General features: G+C 40.2%; 1 protein-coding gene across 25 annotated transcripts in view; it reads right to left on the minus strand.

Moving 5' to 3' along the window:
* Positions 1-24066, minus strand: part of TCF7L2 (transcription factor 7 like 2) — a 204539-nt gene that overhangs the window by 103318 nt on the left and 77155 nt on the right. For all 25 annotated transcript variants that reach the window (XM_088670583.1, XM_060274743.2, XM_060274744.2 and 22 more), the window contains exon 4: positions 20274-20375. In XM_088670583.1, coding sequence (XP_088526709.1) covers positions 20274-20375 — 102 coding nt within the window. The remainder of the gene's footprint in view (positions 1-20273; positions 20376-24066) is intronic.

A 24066-nucleotide genomic window follows, 5' to 3' on the forward strand; every position in this document is an offset into this window, starting at 1 on the left:
CAAGAGCCTTATTGTAAGAAAATAAATCTCAATTTCTGAATTTCTCTATGCTACATTAATAATTCCAAATGAAGCGGAATGCCTCTTCTCCCTCTTGTATGCCTTACCCTTATGCCTTTCCCATCTCTCCCCTCCTTCCTAGTCTTCTCATCCTAATCCCTTTATTTTACTTCTTTACTAGCTTTAAATGCTGATTAGTTCAATATTTATCAGATTCAAAGTAGTGATCAGCAAACTCTGTGTGCCTATTTGGGGTTGCTTTGAACACACCTGTAAAACTATTTGGGATCCTGCTGCCATATGTAAGAATGTAAGTGGATTTTAGAGACAAAATAGTGCATGCACAGTTGAAGGGTGTGATGAATGGGGAAAGTGTTCCGTACAGGACCTACTGAAATAAGGAGAACTGCACGAGAAGCACACTGTGTGCTGAAGTAGTTGCTTACAGATTGTGCCTCAAGGAAAATACATCTAGAATAACAGAATTGGGAGGGAACTCGTCTAGTTTGTGTAATGATCTTTAAAGCCCTAAACGGCCTCGGTCCTGTATACCTGAAGTGCGTCTCCACCCCCATCATTCAGCCCGGACACTGAGATCCAGCACCGAGGGCCTTCTGGCGGTTCCCTCGTTGCGAGAAACCAAGTTGCAGGGAACAAGACAGAGGGCCTTCTCAGTAGTGGCACCCGCCCTGTGGAACGCCCTCCCAGCAGATGTCAAGGCAATAAGCAACTATTTTACTTTTAGAAGACAACTGAAGGCGGCCCTGTTTAGGGAAGTTTTTAATGTTTGAGGCTGTACTGTTTTTAATATTCGGTTGGAAGCCGCCCAGAGTGGCTGGGGAAACCCAGCCAAATGGGTGGGGTATAAATAATTTATTATTATTATTACTACTACTACTACTACTACTACTACTACTACTACTACTACATTCATTTCTTATAGAAACTGGATGACTACAACATCAAGCCAACCTCACTTCCGTTTCCAGGTGTAGAAATGGTAGAGAATATAGTTGAGTCTGAATGTTAAGAGACAAAACCTGTTTCCCAGAATCCTCTGAATTCTTCAGTTTATAAATTCCCATTTCCCTAGATTAATTAATCTGAATTTGAGCGGATGCAGACTGCAGCTCTTAACTGACAAAAAACAGTTCAAGGTCTTCAAATTATACTGTTCTTCTGACCCGAGTTACACCTCCTATTAATAATCAGCAGGCAATTGAATTGAAGGTATTCAACAAACCATTAGCTGTTGAAAATACTTATTTTGCGGTTCTTCTTCAAATGTACATTATATTACACTTATATTAGGGTTAATGCATAAATGCCAGTTCTTTCATAATGGATCATACAAGAGCAGCAATGTACTCAATTCAATCTCTCTCCCTCTCTCCAAGGTGGCCGGGCTTCTATGTTCATTGTTTCTCCTTAGTGAGCCCCACTCACACCACTCTCACTGACAGGAAGGCTGGATTGAAGAAATGGTAGGAAAACATGAAAGCAAAGACACGAGCGTATTAAAGGAAGTATTAAGAGGCATTGGCTGTACATTCTGCCTCCATTGCAAAGGACTTTCATCTGTTCTGTGAGATATAAGGTTCTGTAACATTTTAAACACCACTTTATAAAATATCCTTCTGCAAAACTATCACTGCATCTTTACAGAGCTGCCTGCCAGTGCAAAATGATGCTAGTGTTAGGGAGGAGTTATAGGCACCAGGCCAGAAAGAGTGGTAAAGCCCACAAAAAAAAGGAGGAAGGGGGGAAATGTTTCAAACAAGGGAACCTTAGTAAAAAGCCAGTGCATTGTGGGTGCTTTTATAGAGAAATTATACATACACCCTCTGTTTGTGTTATTAAAACATTGCAGGTAGGCAAGGATGGTGTAATTTATCTAATGCTCTTTTATATTTATGCTTCCTTAGGTTTCATGCCATTTATTAAGTTTTCAGCCTTGCCTGCAGCAAACGGATAAACAAAAGCAGATGTGAGACTCTGCTGTTTAAAGGGCCTGCCAACCTCCTGCAATGCATATAACCAGCTGGGAAAGGCTGATTACCATCATTTCAGCATTTGCTGTTCAATTCACTCTCTCCTCCTCTAATAAGCCCTAGGTCTCTAACCATACTCTAAAGTGCTGTATCCGGTTCACCACTATGGTTAACTGAATTACCATCCAAATTGAATGGCTAGGAAATCATATGGGGGGGGGGCATTTGCACCAAAGCAAACTGTGCCACAGCCAAGCCATACTGTATTCAAATTCTCAGTCAAGCAAAGTCTTGATGATTGCAATTCATTCTATGTGGGGATATACTTAGGTCTGGTACAGAAGTTCAAGCTTGGACACTGTGGAGCAGCTAGACTGCTGGTGGGGACAGACTACCACTAGCACATAAGACCACTTCGTAAAACAGGCTTCCTGAAACTCGGCCCTCCAGATGCTTTCGGCCTACAACTCCCATGATCCCTAGCTAGCAGGACCAGCAGTCAGGTATTATAGGAATTGTAGTCTCAAAACATCTGGAGGGCCAAGTTTGAGGAAGCCTGTTGTAAAAGCTTGAACTGCCTGAGCTGCGTTCAAGGTCATTGTATTAATTTAGAAGGTGCTTAACAGCTTGGTCCAGGATATATTGATGAATTATGTGGAACTCCTTCCTGGCTGAGATTTGACAGATCCCCCCTCACTGTTGAACTTCAGGCTCTTGACAAAAGACCCTTCTATTTCAGAAAGCCTTTAAAGGATGTTTTCTGCTTTTTATGATTTAGGTTAATCAATATTTCCCATTGCATGCTTTTAAAATTTTGATGTAGAGTTTAGAAATGTTTGTAATTAAGTGGTATATAAATATTTTAAATAAATAAATCTCAGGTTGGACCCAAACATCTGAGAGAAAACTTCCCACTCATGCACTCTGGCCTTTCAGTTGTTGAAAATCTGTTCCTGGAGAGCAGACTGTCCAGAATAACACAGGGATCTGTTGTTGAGGCTGCAGGAGGTAGAGGGAATCAGTACAAATGGGGGTGGGTCCCCCTTTGCACAAATGGAGGTGCATTTCTGCTTGTAGTGCTGTTTCCTTCATCTAGCTGTAGCCAATTTGGTACCTTCCAAATATTGTGGACCCCAACTTCCATCAGCTCCAGCTGGTATGGTCAACACTCACAAAATTCTGGGAGTTGTAGTCCACAACATTCAGAGGGCAACATGTTGGCTTCCCCCCTCTTATTTCATACATGATTGCAGTGATTAAACAGGTTTTCTCTCTCTAATAAAACCAGCAGAAAATAATATTACAGTACACTACAATCCTATACATATTTATGCAAAAACACGGCTTCCTTGGTGAGTGTGTTTAGAACCGAGATCTTCATGGAATTGCAAGACTGTGTGTATAAACGCTGCAAAAAAGAAAAAGTGAACACACTGGAGTTACTATAAAAGTGCAACCAGGGTAGAATTTGAAGTGAAAATCTTTTCCATAGTGCTGACACAGCTACTGAAACCTAAGAGAAGCATTACTACAACAATATCATTCCTCTTTCTGGAATAACCAGTCTGCTTTATCAATTTAGTTAACACACTAACACTGTAGATTCACAATCATTGCCTTGCTTTATACCATATCCCCACATACTTCCACTATCATCACAGGCCTTTGAAACTACAACTTCTCTCTCTCTCTCTCTCTCCCTCTCTCCCTCTCTCCCTCTCTCTCTCTCTCTCTCACACACACACACACACACACAGCTGGTTTATTTCCTATGGGAGGGCAAACTTTGGGTAAGATGGGGAGAAGGCACTTGATTGGATAAAGGATGGCTAGAGATAGCACTGGAACTTTCAGCACCACCTCGTCCGGGTGTACCAGTCATTGCACTTACAAATCACAATATCCAAACAAAGCTCTCGGTTTATTTAAAAAAATAGTTTTTTTTCAATTAGAATTTATTCAAAGCAAGGAAGTCAAGCCTAGTTTATTAAGATGCACCACTGGAAAATGTTAAGTTCTGCATTTGAAACACGCCCAGGCAACAATTTCTTAACCGTAGCAGCAGCAGCAGAAAGCTCAGTTACAACAAATTGGGAATTCCCTGTGTCATGACAGGATCAGACTGTGAATTGTAAAGTTCCAAACAGGATCAATAACTGTCAGAGTGAGAAGAAAGTGAGCACTAAATTCATTCGCCTTTCATCTGCAACAAATGGAACAGAAAAATCTGATGGATAACAGAACCTTCCATTTCTATAGCATACTTGTTGAACTAGACTAGCAACGCAGAGATGATTCTTGACACGTGTCTCCAGAGATCCAAAAGCAATTATTAAACTCTTTTACAAAAAGAGAGAGAGAGAGTAACACAATACATACGCGTGCATACACAGTTACAGAAGGTAAAGCATGTGAACCCAATAGGAACTCATGCACTGGGCACAAGAAAAAATAAGTTACAAAATGCATAAAACAATGTAAGGGAATGGGCTGTATGTTACGTTTGGCATAATATTGATACTTCTTGTAAACTGCTCAGCTTCTACAGTATTTTAATCCAAATACAAAATAACAACAGAACTTTTTTTTAAAAAAAATCCACATTTAAAGTCAAGAAAGGAAGGCACAGGTGGAAATGATCAAAAATGCTTCACTGCATCCATTTGCAGCAAATATCCAAATAATTTTAGGTTTTTGGTACTATTCAGATAGCTTTAGAACTTTGGCTCTTGTATCCAATATTTATTTTACCCTAGGAAAGCAAAAAGAGGGTGAGGACAAGCTTTCATTTACATGCTTTGCCCTCTGACATATTAAGTCATGCTGCAATGGTTCAAGGCTGATACACTTCCCTTCAACTCTTGACCCAGAATACGAAAGCGTGCAATGCGATAATCTGCAGGGTTTTACCTTGCTGTGTTTTCATGGTGTATCCTGTAAATAATCACATGATGTGGAAAGGAAACCCTGAAAGCCTTCTCTCCTTCCACTTCCTTGTATCCTAATTAGCCGAAGAGCTGCAGCACTGCTAATATAGTTACGTATGCTAAATGACAGGTACTTCCATAGCATCATCATGAAGTAGAAAAAATAGCAAAATAGTATAATTATTTAGAGTGTAGGCTACTTCTCGTGATGCTTACAACAACTATTAAAACTAGGTGGGTGTTAAATAATTTGAGCCATACTGCAGGCTGGGGTAGCTGTGCCCATGTCTGCGTGCATTCTGCTGCTGCACAGAAGATGTGGCGAGATTTGAACTCGCCAACCCAGACTGCATGTACTGTATTCAAGTTCAGTGTGCTGCTACCAGTATTCAATTCAAAAAATGTGACAATACCGATTATAGGAGAGATTTCCAGCAGAATCCTCTACAGCCAACCCAGAAAGAACAATATTAAAATATCATTACCTTCCTCCTTCCAGATCTCTTTTGCAGGTACCCAAGCTCAATTTATTTAATACAGTTAATAGCGCTGTAATTTAACAAACAAGCTCCCTTATTTGATGATTACCTGCCCAGGGTAATCCAGTACTTCACTTAAACCATACGCCCTGAGACCTAAACACATTTACTTGGACACCACCGATATTTCTACAAAGCATGCTTTGGTTCTTACAATCCTGTGCATACTTATCTATAGGGTGCCCTACCTTTATTTGACCTTTAAATGAAACCTAAAAAGAGAGAATAGGAGCAACCTTGTAGCTGCTAATTGACAGCACCTGGATTTACCCATTGTGGTGATATGGATTGTACAGTGGTACCTCTACTTACAAATTTAATGTGTTCCGAACGCACATTCGTAAGTTGAAAAAATGTGTGAGTCGAATCCCATAGGAATGCATTGGGAGAAAAAATTGTAAGTCGAAGCAACCCCATCTAAAAATTCGTAAGTAGAAAAAAAATCCTATCTAAACAGCATCCAAGATGGCGGACGGAGCTCCATTCGTAAGTAGAAATATTCGTAAGTCGAGTCATTTGTAAGTAGAGGTACCACTGTAGCTCTATTTAATTTGCAGTATTTTTTCTAAATTTTTGTCTATACTTATTATTATTATTATTATTATTCAGACTCCTGTTCATTTACAAAATGGGCCAGCCTGCATAAATAAGCTTGTGCAAATGTTATGCTAATCTTCATCTTCTTATGTACTTTTTGAAAGAGGCCATCCTACTTAGGAGTGAGAAACTGTGAATCTAGTGGGACTTATCTCCCAAGTAAAGGTGGCAGTGTTTGTCCAGATTTTCATTTACATGTATACATCAGCTTGAAATGACACACTCATGGCCAGTAATTCACTTGATTTTCTCAAAGATTCTTCTCCTCACCACCACTCCATTTAAATAATTTTCTGGCATTTGCTTCAGAGCACAGTGCTAAGCCAAAGAAATGCAAGACATTGGGTTGTTGGGTGTTGGTTGGTTGGTTTGTTTTGCAAAATCGCAAAACAAAAACAACAAGCCGTTTTGGAGCTTGTTTTATGGAAAAGCAGCACTGCTAGAATCTAAATGGTGCTTTGAAAGAAAAAAAAAACCAGTGTTATATATAGATAAATAAACTATGTCCCTAAGATGATGTGTACCATGCTGCAAGCTGTCATATTTACTTAGGAAGTGATTTCCTGTCTGACCGGAAAGAGGGGTTACCATAGGATTTAGAAGCCTACAAAAGGCAAATAACACTTTCAATGCAGTTGGCAAGGCAGATGAAATCAAGAAGGACACCGAGAATGAACAGACACAAGATGTTTCAAAAACGAAGGGAAACTGGAAAAAAATACAGTAAATTAAGTTTTCTGCTCCCACTAACAGCATCACCTCACCTCATGACTTTTGTATGAAAAACTGTCTTCTAGCCCTAAAGTGCATTAACTATTAGACAAAAGAAGAAATTATTAAAAACAGACTTTATCTCTTTGCAGTGAAGCTCCACATCTTTGTACCCCGAAGAAAAATGCTTCTTCTGCTCCCCCCCTTCCCCATCCTTTCCCTTCCTTCCTCCCTTGGAACAAAACATACATTTAAAAGATGCTGACAGAAGGGTTTCGAAGTTCCATTGTTTCAGACACATATTCAGAAACAGCTGGAATGCTATAGACTCTTGTTGCTTGCTTTTGTAATGAAGAAAGTGCAAGTATGAGGAGAAGACTAAGTGGCTAGTCTCCCCCTGTCCTTTAGATACTGTATAATTTTAAAATAAAACAAGTAAGTGGCGAAAATACTGACGCAACTTGCTGCTTCTCAGATTTCGCCCGATTTCAAAACTGTCTTGTCAACACTGGATTGCCTCCTAAATTAAAGAACAAACTCCCTGCAGGCTTGATTCTATCTTTCCAATGAACATTTACAAAAATTTGGCTCACCCCACCTCCAAAGGAACATCACGCCCCTTTCTCTCTCTCTCTCTCTCTCTCTCTCTCTCTCTCTCTCTCTCTCTCTCTCTCTCTCTCTCTCACACACACACACACACACACACACACAACCTGCTTTGCAGAATGCAAAAAGGGGCAGTTTGCAAAAAAGAGAGCAAAACTTTTTAAACGCTTGGGGCTTTCAACTTGAATGCTAGACAAATATGTGGAGAGCAGGGTGACCTTTTCCTTATCTCCCCACTGACATGTTTAATCGCTTCCAAACAGAAAACACTATTTTCTGCCACCTCTTCCTGCAAACACCTCTAAAGCCTGTATGGATGGTAAACGGTTAATCTCCCAATATCCCCTGCTGCCTGCGAAAAATCAAGGAAACAATTGAGACATTGTCCAGCGAACAAGACTCCCAGGGAATGACATTTTTGTTTATGTCCCAGTTCTCAGCCTGTCAATTTTCACTACAACTAGTAAAGCCTGACTTGCACCAACATAGTCCACCCAGAGCTCAAAAGGCTTCACTTCATTTATTTTATTAAAGCCATGGTGTCTGTTTATGATTCAAAGTCTCTCTCTCTCTCTCTCTCTCTCTCTCTCTCTCTCTCTCTCTCTCTCTCTCTCCCAACTGCTCCATCTCCTTTACTTTTTTGGAATATTGCCTATTAGCCTGGTGTTGCAACTCCTTCTTTCCAGAAGGCTGCCAAGGAAAGTAACAAAATATATTTTTTTAATACCAATGTTTGCAGGGCTTGCCAAGATGAGGGGAGAAAAAAAGTTCACGCTTTATTTATTTATTTTTAAATAGCACGCAAACATTTAAAAATAAGCCTTGTGCAATTTTTTTTTGGAACCCAAATCAAAGGAGCGTGTGAGGAAAACACTGGCGAGGTGGGTGGGGGGTGGGGACTGAAAGCCACCCACATGGCCCTACTCCATGAGGGCAAAGGAGAACCACACTGAAATGTAGTAACAGAGAATCCCTCAAGAGTGAAGCAGAACTTCCACCTGTTGCTCAGGGCTGAGTCGCTTCATTTACAACCTGAGTTTCTTTATATACTAGTAGTTCTAGGTCTGACATTTCTCTCAGGCTCACATCATGCCTTCCCCCTTCTTTCCCTTTGCCAAGACTGCAGTATTATTATTATTATTTTTTTAACTCTCTCCCATTACTTTATCTCCATGAAAAGCACACACAGTGGTTACCAGCATTTCCTGTTTGCAGAATGTGCTTTAACTATATCACACCCTACACTGCTGTGATGGAATGCACAGCATATGGTATTGTGAAAGGGTTTACTGTTGAATAATGGCAGAAATGCAGTCCTGCTGGTTTATATCAAATCCTGTCATTCTCTTCACGGAGGTCTCTCTCTCTCTCTCTCTCTCTCTCTCTCTCTCTCTCTCTCTCTCTCTCTCTCTCTCTCTCTCTCTCTCTCTCTCTCTCTTAGCAGTGAGGTACAACATGCACACAGCAACATTATACAGGCTTTATGGAGGGTGTTTTCAATGCAGGCATTCAGACTTCCATCGTCTGTAAGCAGCTTTTCACATATTAGATAGATACAATAAAATAGAGGGATACTTTGCACGTTCTGCATTAATTAACACACTGCTACTTTCTGCACTGTCCCTCCTATTTAATGCACACACACACACCATGTGCTTGAAACATAAACATCTTAACAGCTATATACCCCACAAATGGCTACAACAAACAGTGCCTTAACCATGTTGGGCCCAGGACTTGGTCCATCCCACACAAGAATGTTGTCAGCATTAATATCTAAAACAATAGCTGTGAACTGCTAGTGTTTGTGACTTGCAGCTCACCATGCATGCAGCCCTAGACATCTTCTTTTCACATGTGCAGGGCCAGCTTTTCCCAACCTGGTGTATCCCAACTATTTTGGATTACAGCTCTGACCCTGCCTAGGCAGAATGGCTGTGCTGGCTGCACTTTTTGGCAGCCTGGAACTAGGCTGGCAAGTATCGGTGTAGAGCTAGCTGAAAATTTTCAATGGTTAGAGGAAACAAAATGAATATATCCTATAAACATTTCTACTGTATTACTGTTTCATGCATTTTTTTATTTAGGACTAGAGCCTTGTGAATCTTTGCTCAATTGAACCTTGAATGATCATGCCAAGTCCATGACTTGGGTAGTGCATCGAGAGATAATAACTTTGCAAAAACATGTTACACATCAACAATTTGCCACTTCTGGACATTTTGTCTCATGTTGCGTGAAGCTTGTGATTGTGAAATATTGGGATCGGGCAAAAATATCAACTCAAAATACACCAACTTTTTATTCTAAACCAAATTGCTTAATAGACCTTAATACTGCTTAAGTTGGGTTGAAAGTTCAATAACCTTAAAGTCTTTTTTAAAAAATCAAGAATTCTGAGCTTGTTGAAAATATCCAAGTGCTAATAAGCATTGTAACCAGGATGCTGCTACGAGTTCTTTCAGGATGGAAGTGTGGCAACTTGCTTCTGGGTGGCCCATTTAATAATCCCAAGTAGTGTGCCATAATTCGCTAAAACTGTGATAGCTAAGTACAACTGTGTAATGCTTGTCTTGTGCAAGCAGCAACATGCAGTAACAGCAGGGCAGTATGAATATGCAAGGACCTAGGAACAGGAATGTGACCTAATAACATAGAAGTGTCTAACAACACTTGTTAGTATTATGACGATAATGAAGGATAAACATATTACTACCATTGAGAGAGCTTAATAAGTCAAAAGGCCTTTCACTATCCAAATACCATGGAATATATAACCTCTGTAAACATGCAATATTGAGACCCGATTTACATCTATTCACCAGTGCTTAATAGCCGCTAACTCACTGACGTATGAAAACTACAGGGAGATACATTGAATATCCACCAGAAAGTCATAACTGGCAGTGGTTCTACAGTGTTTGCCTACTGCCTGTATACAAATAGGCATTCCATACACCATTGTATATGCACCATTTCTACAGAAAGGCATATGTGGATGGATATTCAAAGGAATTGGCAGTGGATTCTTGGGAATTCTAACTAGAACTTTTCTTGTCCAGGCTCCAATCCTCCAGTGACTGGAGGATTTTTCATCATAGTATTTTCCCAGATCATATGACCATGAACCCTGATGTTAGCAAGCCTGAAATACAATCCACTGGATCCACCCTGGAGCGGCTAATCTACTTACTACTGTTATTTGCAACTGAAGACGACCACACAGCCAAAATGCATTTAAGAACTTTATAATGCTCTTTTTTCACATTATGTTGCTTATGTTCTTCTTCTGTCTTTTATTTCATTATATGTGATAATATATATGATTTTAAATTCTTTATGTAAAATAATATCAAGGGGGAAATTGCAGTTTTAATGGCCTTGATACTGTGCTTCAGTGGTCAGGAACTATTCTTCCTTCCTTCCTTCCTTCCTTCCTTCCTTCCTTCCTTCCTTCCTTCCTTTCTTTCTTCCTCTAGAATTTTTTTTACCTGAAGTCCAGAATTAGAATTTTTATCACTTCTGTCAAAATATATCTTTGAGACAAGAAAAGCCTTTCCTGGACAATCTTATTATTTCCAATCTAATGGATTAGCGCTCCACAGTCTTTAGACATAGTCCATAAGCAAGTTGTTCACATCTAATTTGAATTTTACACTGAATCTTTATTCTCTCCTACAAATATGAAGGGACAGTAGAAACGTGAGATAAACACAGAGGGCAAAATGTGTGAAGAGCAAGACAAAATGCCCACCCCAAGTTTCTGAACTATATTCACCAAAGTAACATTATGAATTTATACCGGTAGCAGCTTCAGCAAATAGTGATTCTAACTTCCTTGATCTCAAAGATCTGTTGTTTTCTGAAGTAATTTTTTTATTTTTTAGGAATAGTACCCAAATCTTACTGCATTCTTACTTTACAAAGACACTAATTCAGCTTTTCCAGTTTACATTAGGAATCGTATTAAACACCTATTTCTTGAATTGGATTCAGCCAATGGGCAGTCCATGGCTCAAATATCAAATCTATAATTACCTATATAATTCCAATCTCTTTCACTATGTCAGTTTTAGCTTTAATTACAACTTGCCTGAAGTAGTCTTGTATCAGGCAGCCCAGCCAAGTCTCCCACACTTATTAGGCAACACTAGCCTCACACATCAACAACCAGAGCACCACAGGTCTTCACTATGAGCCAAGCAACAGTCCTTTACTAATGATCCTAAATATTGCAGAATATCATTCCCAAGAGCTCCTAATAATTGAAAATTATTCCCCACATCTTATTATTCTGCAGAACCGCCCCCCCCCCCAAAAAATATCTGTGAATAATTCCTGCTAACCACTTAGCAACCAAGAGAGAATGCCACGATGGGAATCACCGGTATGTAAGTTCCATTATCCTCCAAACATTTTGCAAATTCCCTTCCGTTTGACAAAAAAGTGCAACAAACACAGTTTCCAAGACGAGATTGTTCCACCGGGCAAACAGAAAGGCTTACACAGAAAGAACTATCTCCTTCATACTACATTGAATTCCACCCTGTACAGTATGTTTACATTATATCATTGCTCAAACATCCATTGCTCATAGCTTAATCAATAAGTCTTACATTTCACACTGACTGAAACCCAGGAACTAGGACATCAAAACAAACACATTGTTTCAGGAATCACTCCTTTACATATTGCTTGGAATGCACAGTTGATTTTAAATGGAAGTTTAGCTGAAGAAACTCTAGCACAGTAGCTAAGTACTCCTGCAAAGTTTATGTATACACTGATTCATTCAGGCTTTTTCCATCAGTGACTTTCAATCTTAGGGTATGAATGAAGATTACCAAAATGCCAAGGTTCTGGAATGCCCAAGGCCATGCCTTCTAAGGCAATGCAATTACACTGAACAACAGTGTAATCTGATAGAAGACGTGAACTCTTAACAGATGGTAGGAAGCATACATTCAACAGCTGTACTTGGTTTGTCTTTTCAAGACTTTACATGGCAGTGTCTATTCTTTGCAAAACACTCTGATATCCTAGACTTATCATTCAGCAGAAGATTACAGAGAGATGCAGCGACTTGGTGTTCTTTTCTTCTGCTTCTACTTTTTTTAAAGAAGGCAGGTGCCTTTTATGTGTTAACAATCCATATCCTAAGCGTTTTGGATTTCTGTTTGTCAGCTTAACTCATTGATCCAAGTTCCATATTATAATATGTGAAATAACACCTGAGCTACATGGAATGAAATCTCCTCCTACCTGTTGCTTCCCAAGATTCAGCAAGCTACTGAATGCTGTAAATAAGAGTGTGAATAAATAGTAAAATATTACCAGTCACATTTAGCCATGTAACAGTTATTTTCAAGTTACTACAAATAATGCCATGTTGTCTGACAATGTAAGCACTGAAAGAGGAGGATATTGGTTTCAGCTGCAGTGCACCAGTTATAAGCATTATAAAGTAATTAGTGATTATTAAAAGTTGTAATTTCAGTTCTCTCTGAACATTAACTGTATATATGGAGATGTCTGAAGCTCATCGTAAGGAATATTAAGGTGGGTTGTGGCCCAGTGTTAGGGTATCTGTTTTGCATGCAGAAGGTGAAGATCAATTCCTGGCATAGCCAGAGAGGGCTGGGAATACCCTTTGTCTGAAACCATGAAAAGCCATTGCCAGTCATTGTGGACAATACTGAGAAGGATAAACTAATACAATGCTTATGTGTTCCTATGAGGGCAACTGTCATTAGGTTGTAGCCACTGGGGATGAACAGCAGAACATGAGGGGTAGACAGTCATATCTCTAAGGCTCCAACTCTCATCAAGCATGGCCAATGTTATGGGTAATGGGTGTTACAGTCCAACATCTGAAGGGCACTGTGCTGGCTACCTCTGCTCTAGATGAGCCACAGTTTAGCAGCCAGGAATGAGCGTCAATATTGTGTTCTTCCTCATCACTCTTCCTTCAAGTAGTAAGCGCTTGCATCCTCTTAATTCATATTCTTCTTTATTGCACTTCCAATGTCCTAGGTTTTCATTTTGACTCGCTAGGTATCTGGATTTTCATACAAGCATTCCCAATAACTGCTAAAGATTTTTTGTGGAAATACCCAAAGCCTTCCTAGCCAGTGTATGATGAAAACCTGGCTATTCCAGCATACATCCAAGGCATACCATCACCATTGATAGTGCAAATTTGTGATGCCTAAAACCCTGACATGTACTCTACTTCAGGATGCCTGACACAAACATCCAGCACCAGCCTGCACTCCACTTCTACAACTAAAGATGCAAGGACAGAGCTTCTTTCACAGATAAGGATGCTACAAAGTAGAAGTGCTTCCAGTGTTCAACCTAATCACTGAGAATGTTTGTTTCCCATACTGGAGATACACAGGTGAGTATGTGCTGCCATGCAGGTATGCTCTCCATTGGTGAATCCCAGACTGTTTACCCTAATCGTTGCTACTATTGCCCTAACACATTTGAATACTTCTGGCCTGCTGGATACATGGGAAAGAAGAAACAGTTACTGTGCATGTATGCTGGGTATGCAGAAATATTCTGGAGCAGGATGAGGCATTATTTCAACTCAATCCTCATATAAACTATCACTTTGAGAATATATTATTGAGTCACCAGACGGTTCCTTCCACTGCCAATAAGGTAGCACAATAACTTGCAGGAATTGTTGCAAATGCTTACGGTATCTCTGAAGATACACACTTCTGAAATAACTACACAGATACAATTTAGCAATGAAGACCAGTCATGAATGGGATGATGCTTGCCATTTAATCTTGATTAGAAAAGAGACCCTTCACTTTTCAGCAGTTATTTGTTATTTTGGGTACTGATTCTGGAACAAAGTCCAACCTTCCTTACTCCCACCAGCCTAGAAACTTTTAACCTTAAAGTGTGCACCCATTGTGAGACACCCAACACACACAGGGGTGTAGTGAAGTACCATATGAAAGCAGTCATTTACTCCCCCAAGAATGGTGGCTATGAAGCAAAAAGCCAAACAGGCAACATGGGCCTTCCCTTTCTGTTCATGCAGATGCATACTGAAAGATAAGATCCACATGCACCATTTTCCACATTTACCCTGGCCTTGCCCTCATCTGTGTCCTGATGTCATTTGCATATTCAGGGGGCATAAACATGCATTTCATTAACATCCACTTAAATAATATCATGTGCAGTTTATAATTCACAAGGGTTAACTTGGGCCAAACGCCTTAGTAGAACAGTTCCATTGTGACTCATGTTGAAGCAATAATAGTTATCACATCCAGTATTCATAAAGGGCTACAAAGCTATTCCAAATGTCTATATGCCAAAATCTGCCCTTTTGCAACGCATGCTAATACCCAACCCTCCTTGACCTCATATTATGCAGCATTCTTCGTTGTAAGGAATGAAATGAAACATGCCCAAACCCTTCCCTTTGTAGTACCACAGGATTCTGGTAGGATTTCAACATGCAGCCTGTGTGCAAAGATGGTAGCTTTGAAGACCCTGGGAAGAAGAAAGGACTGAAACAGGTACACATGCTGCATGAAATTCAAGAATAGCTGGGGGGAGGGTTAGTTGGGTGACATGTCTCTGCATAGTAAACTTTTGAGGACAGGAGCCTGAAAAGGGGGGGGGGAGGCAGAAATATCCATTTTTTCTGCTTTACATTTTGCAGAAGCTGACAGTGCTGCAAACCTTTCACCGATAGACAAATGTAAGGCCAAAAATAATAGTGTCTGGCTGTAAAAAGGGGGAGGGGGGTTGCAGACGCATGTGCAGCTACATTTCTTACTTCCTTCAAATCCCTCCTCAAAGCTCACATTTCCATGAAGGCTTTGTGCCACCATACCTTACACCACCATCACCTGCACACCTACTCAGAGTCTTTCTCAGGTAAGCAGATAAAGGACTCCAGCCACAGCATATAACAAAGCTAAGGCACATGTAATTGAAAGAATTGCACACTTGTTTTCTATTTACCACTGCTGCCACTTCTCTCCTTTTCCTCTATTGTTTATTTAGATTGCAGTGCCCTTAGGGCAGGGAACTGTCCTCTCATAAGCTGTTAAAGTGCCATGCACACTGATGGTGCTGAATAAATGCATAATAAAAGAACAGATGTGCACAAAGCCCAGCAGCAGGATATCTGTGATGGTCTGTATATCCATATTAGTAGTATAAATCTGGGTACATCTCCTATACTGGTCTCAATCAAAAGAAGCACAAGTGCAGCAGTCAGTTATCTATCTACACGCTGGCATTTCTACGGGCTCTTGTCACCCAACACATGATGAGCGCTGTCAGATTTGACAGTGGTGTTAAACTATTGGGAGGGGTGAGTGACCCCTTGGCCAGAGTAGAAAGCCAGAGGGAAGTTTTGTGGGGGATCCTTTCAGCCCCCATCCCACCCACAAGTCTTGTGACAAGATCAGCAGCAATGCTGAATCTCTTTTTGTTTTGTAGGTGCCATTCTAATTCAGTGTTGGCACACTTTGGCACCAGCAGAAGACACATGGCAATTATGGTTGCACATCTAAACCTAGTTCCCATGCCTCTCTCCTATCGCAAAAGAACCTGCTAGTAGCACCAAACCCCCCTCGGGGTCTATTTTCCCTTTGCACAAAATTCAGCTGCAGTGGAAGTGCTGGAAAACAGTGCTGGAAAACAGTAATGAGGTTCTATGTTTATAAGCAAAAGATCAACTGTTCTTCCAATCCAGAAAATCAGCCTGTTGTGGACAAGGTTGTATCGGGTAAGTTTAGGGATTTGTACCTGCTGGTGCACCAGCCATAACCACTCCTGCCCCGAGGTAACCTATCCAGTTATTCACCTCAGGGCTGACTAGTGCTTTGCATGAGAGCTGCCTTTGAAAACTTATCCAGGTTGTTTTTTTAGCCTGGATGCTACGCCCATCTCTAGAGCCTCTCAACTTTCTGAGGTTAGGCTGGTGACAATTGGACTGTGGGCTTTTGCAGCTATGCTGCTCCAACATGTGGAACGCTCTCCACAAGGAAGCTCACTTAAACTTGAACCTAATCTCCCATCTTGGCTGTGAGTCCTGGAAGACCTGCTCTCTGCCACGCAGGCCCTTTTCCACGCGGCACTGACTACTGTTACAAAAGCTGGTGCTGCTGAAAAGGAGAGGACGGAGGGTGAAGAAAAATCTGTGAGTGGCGGGGGGGGGGCTTTTCCCATTCTTTGGACCCACTGGGAAGCTCCTTAAATTCACAGAGCCTGGAGCTGGGTGTGGAGAGTGAAGCTGAACATGACACAGCTGTGGGCAGCCTGATGAAGTACCATCCACTTCGGCCTGCCCATAAAAAACAAGTCTAGAGTGAGAGACTAGTGTGATATCTGCTGTTTCCAGGAACTCTTCTCATTGTGAAACTTTTGGGGGGAGGGGTGTTTGGACCCTGGGTGAGAGGGAGGGTATGTCAGAAGGAAAATGAATCGAGGTGTGGGTGTGGGTGTAACTTTGAATTATTGTAACATTTTTTAATGTAACTGTACTTTTGTAATATTTTAAGTTTTGTTGTTGCTTCAGTTTTCTATATACCACTAAGAGATTTTTTTTAATATAGTAAGTGGTGTAGAAATTAAATAATCAATTCCTCTGACAGCTGGCAAATATCCTTTTACTCGCCTATGTCTTCCACCGTGCCATCTTTTTTTTTATTTATTCTTAGTCCTTCAAACAGTTCTTACTGTTTCTTCTGTGTTTTATTTTTATGCAAGTTTCCTACTGCGTATTAAATATTGTTTAAATCTGTTGAGAACCACATAAAAGGGTGATGCGCAAATGGTTTTAAAATAAATTCGCTGCAAAAATAAATATGCTGTCAAAACATTGTGTGATTTTTCTCAGAGTCACCTTTCCCCAAAAGAGCAAAAGTTTATTTAGTCCATCCCTTCCCTCAAATTTGAGAATGACCCTATACATTTTCACTTTCACTGCTTACCGTCTATCATTCAATTTTTAGGACTGGGAAGAACCGTGCTTCTATAGTAAGGGGAGACGAACTGTCTCATAATGTGCTAGTTGTCTACCTTGCTGCATAATCAACATCTTACTAGGAGCTGATAAATTGTTGTACTTCTAACTAAAAAGGTTTGGCCAATATGGAACACACACAGTTGGTGCATCCAGGAACTGAATGCAAAACCCAAGGGAAATAAAACATTTCAACATAGTAATCCCATCCTCTTACAAATATGGCCAAACTTTCTATCACTATCCTGATCAAAACTTGAGAAAACCGTGAATGTTCAGATAAAATTGCCTTGTGGTCCAAATTCAGCTCATGACTTTGAATACTGTACTGTGCGAAGACTCCTATGGTGAAAATTGATAGGTTAATATATTGAGACGAGAGAGATTTCAGAAACCTCTGTCCTAAGTTACTCCTGCCCTCTTGCATTTTCAAAGCAAGATTTCCCTCTCCTTGAGCAAAAACATACACGTAATTATAGATCTTCTACAGCACCATAGTACTTTTTTCCCGAGGTTCCAACCTAGTTTATGAATGTGCTCATTACACAATGAAAAGTCAGGACAGTTGCTCACTATAAACTCACCTCAAGGTAAAATTTACATTGACTTCAAAAGTCTTGCCTCAGGAAGGGAGGGAGGGAGGAGATGTATTTCTGAAGAGTTTCCATTTTATAAGCAATGTGTGTTACCAAAATACCACTCTTTTTGGCGTGGCATGATTTTTTGCCAGGTACAAAGGAACTTAAATGTAAGTCTTTGTATAGCAAAAATACAGAAGTATGTCTTGGGAATGGTCTTAGCACTCTAATCCTGTGATCTTGCCCAAGCACTTTGAGCAAGAATATATTCTCATAAGGAAAACTAGAGCCCTTTAAAAAGGGAGGGGGAGGAAACACACTACAAATGGTCTAATACGCCTCTTGCTCACACGAGAGTAGAATCCAACTAAATTCAGTTGGATTTACTGCACAATCCTGCCCATAGCTACTCAGAATTCAGACTTATTGAATTCAATGGGGCTTAAGTCTCTGGTGAACAGAATTAGGATTGAAGCCTTATTTCCTTAAAAAAAGGAGACTGAGGGTTGCAGCTTAATCTTACTAGGTAGGTTGAATTCAGACTTAGTTGAACTACTGAAACCAATGCGAAAGCCAGCCATGTTCAATGAAGTTCAAAACTTGCTGCTTCTGAACAAACATGACTCATTACAGACAATAAAAAAATTTAATATAAGAGGTATATAAAGTCAGGGTGTTTTGTGTCCCCCCCCCCCTTCATGATTTCAGCACAGGAAAGCAGTAATTTTAATTTTTCTTAAACAGTAGATCTTTCAAATAATTTTTGCAATCCCTTGATTCTCAAACCATCTATCAGAAGTAGCTTCAGTTCTGATTTAATTGATACAAGTGTGAAGTGAATTTCTACTGTTAGAGGTCCCCCCCCCCCCACATACACACAAAGTCCATTTAACAAATGCATTTAAGGGAATGGCAGAAGAATACCAGCTCACTGAAAGGTTATAGGTATTCTAGAAATGGGGGAGGTTACTTATTTGAATATGCCACATTCAATAGGGAACAAAAATGCTAATGACATTTTCACTGAACAGAAGGTAAAATAGCAAGTATTCCTGATGGCACCCAATATTATCAACAAGCAACAACTGCTGGTACAAAAAAACCCACAAACCCCCCACAACACACACACACACTATTATATACCATTATAGATGTTATAATAAATCATAATTTAGCTGTAAGTGTTTAACTCCCATGGGAGTTCATGGGAATCATTATAAATGTACTAATGTATTGTAATTAAAGGGTGGGAAGTTAGATGTGTGAGGTGAAAGTAAGGACTTTGTAAATGGACAAGCTGCTTTAAAAGGTTAACAGGTGTTCAATATATTACGGTATATATAAATTTATTGTCTACTTTGATTCACCTACACCTTTGTTTCCTTGAAGCGGGTTTCTCTTCCATTTTTATTTTATGAATAGTGCGGTAAGAATGTGGGAGTTGCAGTGTGAACAAGCGGTTTCATGAAGCTTTTTGAAGTATTTAAGAAACTATTCCTACAGGTAGGCTTCATGTTGTAACTTTGGTAGCTATCTTAAGCACACTTTGGTCAAGGAAGAACTTTCCTTAAATACTACCACAATAGGTTTATATAAAACTGATCCAGAATTTTTAAAATGTCATTCTGTCGCCTCCATGCGCGCGCACACACACATACACACACCTCTGCCTACAAAAATAGAAACCAGCCTTAATGATTTTCAGCCTGAAATTAATTTTCCATTCAAATACAGTGTGGCTGCATGTCAATTTCTCATGCTAGGAAAAGCGGAGCTCATTAAAAAAAACATTCTTTGCAAATTCCTTGTGTTCTGAATCTGAATTAATAAAAAAGAATCACACAAAGAAGCTTGCTTATGAAATGTCCTTTTTCCCAGTAAAACTGTGTTTCAAACAATCATCATAAGCCCAGTTTGAAGGTCAACAGTTATAACCAGTGGTTTTTTTGTGTGTGTGACAGCACTCACCAGTACAGTGTCATCATCTCTCTCTTTTTGCTGCCCATGGTGGCCATTTTGTGCCACCTTTTATCAAGATAGTACTGGCCCCTCTCATTTTATACCAAAAAAAGCACTGGTTCCTTAAAAAATACACTTTTATAAGTGGTACAAAGAAAAAAAAAGTATATTTAACTTGATGGATATTTCAAAGAGCAACCACTGAGAATTTATTCCCACTATTTCATAATGTGTTTAACTGGAGAAGGCAAAAAGTGACAAGCAATACTCATTAAACCCGTTCCTCTCTCTCCCCCCCTCCACCAAAGAAACAGAGACACAGAAACAAAAGTAGTGCATCTTCGTTTACTTACAACAATGTGTGCTGGAGATGGAGACCTAGCATCCTTGAGGGCTTGCCTACTCTGTAGGCTCCCTGCCTGAACATCAAGCAGTGGCCATTTCATCTGCAGGTACTGGATGGAGGAAACAAAAATGGGGGGAAAGAAAAATGAGTTCAGAAAAGAAAGGCAACTTTAAAAAATAAAATAAAAACAAACACATATTAGGCAACGTGGGGAAGTAAGTGAAACTAAAATGCATGCAACAAAAATAAAGTAAAAGTAAAAGCCCCACAGAAATATTTTATTGGGGTTCTGTTGAACAAAAGTGGAGTGTGCAGACATTTTCAAAAGGGGAATAAAAGGGCAAACACATTGTTCTATTTCATATATCGACCACTATGGTAAATCTGGAAAGGAAAATTATGCAGAGGATGGAAGGAATAAACAGGGAAACTCGTCGTTACCACAATTGCAGGAATAGAAATATCTGTGAATCCCGGAACAGAAAAAAGTAACTTTAAAACTGCACATTAACGTTGAAAATTCTGGTATTAAAGCTGATAAACCAAGTAGGGAATGGCTGAAAAGCTACTGCCGGAAAATATGCCTTCTAAAAGTTAAAAAATATATAATTTTGAGGGGAGGGGGCAAATACACCACATAGGTTCCCTCCCATACACATATTACAATCCCATTCCAGACATACAATCTCATGAGTTATGAAACAAAGCCTTTTATGTTACTTCTGAAATTACATTTTCTACATTTCTGAAATGACACCACTGAGAGGGGGGTGCAGAAGGAGGCAGGTTGCAAACAAACCAAGAGCAGCACCAGATTGGCTCCACCAGTGTGTCTGCCCGCCCCACTGCCTTTCCCCCCTCCCTCACAGTAAGCCACCCACCCGCCAGGGACCTAGCATAGTGGGTTCTGCCCAACCCAACAAGTTGCTTTTGCCTAATGGACTACCATAGCTACAAACATTTTATAAATAGACTAATTCACTTTAAACCTCTATATTTATATAGCCTTTTCATATCAAAGTAATGAATTGTTATTATTTTCTTACAGCCAGGTGGGTGTACTAGATATTTCCTTACATAAATTTTGGCTTCCCACTCTTTCTGGTATCAATTATTTGTGGTTTTATGTTCCTTACAACCAGCTTTCCCTCCTACCTGTCCATGCAGAAGAAACTCGGGGCTGGTACTTCCTTGAGCATGCCACACAAGCAAGTACAACTATTTCTCAAACTACAAGTCATGGTTTAACTTTCTAAGCACACTTCTTCTGTTCCAAAGAAGGGCACAGACCAGTAACACTGTTCAGAACATTGCTTTATCTGATCCTGTTTCTGACTGGGACCAGCAAATCTCACAAGATCCGGACAATAAGGGGGCTCTCCTGGTGCCCTCATTACGTATCTTTAGGTGCCAGGCAAAAACATTCCTCTTCAACCAGACCTTTGGTTATTAAACATTCTTTGTCCTTTTATATGTGGGAGTATTGCTTGTTGTTGTTGTTGTTGTTGTTGTTGTTGTTGTTGTTGTTGTTTTATACATAATATGTTTCTATGTTGTATATGCCTGGGGATCTTTGGATGAAGGGCAGTAAATAAATTTAGTAAATAATATTAAATTCAACATTGTGCTCTTCCAGTCATTGCATCTGTGCAAGCATCTCAGCTAGCCAGGAAAAATTATCCCCCTGTCATTTAGGTGGGGCTCTCCCTCCAGGAGCCAGCTTCAGGGAGCATATACAGGGAAGAAAGCCCCATTGGGCAAGCAGAAGTTCTTGAGCAAGCAGGTCTTCTGCTGATGGGGTTATGTTAGGAGAATCCTGCCCAATGTAACCAAATACAGGAAACAGGTTCCCATAAACATCCTCAAGCACGATCTGCAATTTTGACTCATTCCCTCCGATTGCCCTGTCATGGTAACAAAATTGCAACCTGGGCCAGGAACCCAGGCCCTGGTAAAGTGTGTGTGCTTCTCCACTCCCTCATGCAAGACGACATCTATGATAGGCAGTATATTGCTATTATCAAAGTGTATGTTTCACTTTTCCAAACCCACTTTAAAATCCCTGCTCTGGACCATAACGTCAGAATTCGATGAGCTCGTAAGTCGAGGTCCCACTGTATCCCTAAAATTGTAATAGGTGACAAAGCACAACAAATATTCTTGAATAAGCCCCCAACCCCAACCAACACCCCTGTGTTGGTGTTAGGCTAAAAAAAACTGCCCACGAAAGAAGGGGTGGGTAAGCATGGCAATGTGGCAAAATAAAATGAAAACAGATTAGAACAGAGAAAAGAGACAAGCGGATTCTCCGAGTATTTGTATTGTCCATAGGTCAGCATCACTTATAACAATGATCACACCTGCAGTGTTGTATCTGTGTGCTGCTCTCTTCAAAGGACAGCCATGACTTGAGTTCTGTTAGCCTAACAGAGCAATTTCCTCCTTGTCCATCAGCACGAGTTATAAATGATAGTCGGTTGGAGAACATGTGTCCCCATGACGTACAAGCAACCTCTTTGCATAAGTCACTAGATTGCCCGTGAAACCGAGACTCCGTAAACAATCCTCTTCACGATGCACAAGCAGGAATAGGGTACAGCTCACTCACTCCAACAATAGCAGCCAAAGCTTATTCTTGTTACTGAGGTCACTAGACAGGATTTGGGATACACAGGAAGCAGGTCCTGCTAAGAAAGAATGTGCTGAATTTACCTAGTCACTTTTCAGCACAAGCTCCAGTGAAGTTTTACAACTGACCTTTACTGGGAGAACGGGGGTGGGGGAGGAGAGAGAGAACTCACACACAAATACTTAATACTAGCAGGATAATGATAGGCTGGACTCTGTTCTCCAATTGCAAGATTTTCATATGTAGGCCTTCCTTCCTATTGGCAGCAGACACTGCATAGCGAAGTGGTACAGCCCAGCAGCTAATACATAATGAATAACTGTCGATCATGTGTTTGAGCTCTGACGAGAATGGCTGTTAAAAGTCTTGCTTAGGTTACCACAAGCATCAGGTTTAATGTTGATTTAAGGAGTGCAAAACATTTTGTTGCTACACAGAGTCTAACCTTTTGTGCCACTCACTAGAGTTTAAAAACAAGTAATTGAACAGTGCTGTTCAATGCAGTATATATTTATTGGGAGTCGTGGCCCAAAACTACAGTGGTACCTCTACTTACGAATTTAATGTGTTCCGAACACACATTTGTAAGTCGAAAAAATTTGTAAGTCGAATCCTATAGGAATGCATTGGGAGAAAAAAATCGTAAGTCGAAGCAACCCTATGTAAAAATTCGTAAGTAGAAAAAATCCTTTCTAAACCGCATCCAAGATGGAGGACGGAGCTCCATTCGTAAGTAGAAAAATTTGTAAGTAGAGTTATTCGTAAGTAGAGGTACCACTGTATTAGCAAAAATAGAGGCCCAGTTCTCTCACTTGCAGTTTGGAGACTATCTAGTCATAGCAGATTCTAAACATAATTGCAGCAACCAAAAGGGATCTCACACTCTTCCTTATACATTTTAACTGGTTAACTGCAGTCTTTTTTCTTTCTTTTTCTTTTGCTAGGACTCCGCCGCTCCCTCTCAAATATTAAATACCAATTTTAAAAACCTTTCTAGAAGGTGCCATTTTTCTTCTTTTGTAGTCAGTCTTTGGAAATAAGTAGAGAGAATGTGCTGGTAGAGAGAAGTCAGTAGGGGTTTGTGCCCGGGGGGGGGGGGAATCAAATCACTGTACCAAACGATAATTCAGATTCTGCTACAAGACTAAAACCAGATCAAATATTTAAACTT

The sequence above is a fragment of the Zootoca vivipara genome, chromosome 5, assembly GCF_965207765.1.
Source record: "Zootoca vivipara chromosome 5, rZooViv2.hap1.1, whole genome shotgun sequence".
Taxonomy (NCBI): Eukaryota; Metazoa; Chordata; class Lepidosauria; order Squamata; family Lacertidae; genus Zootoca; species Zootoca vivipara.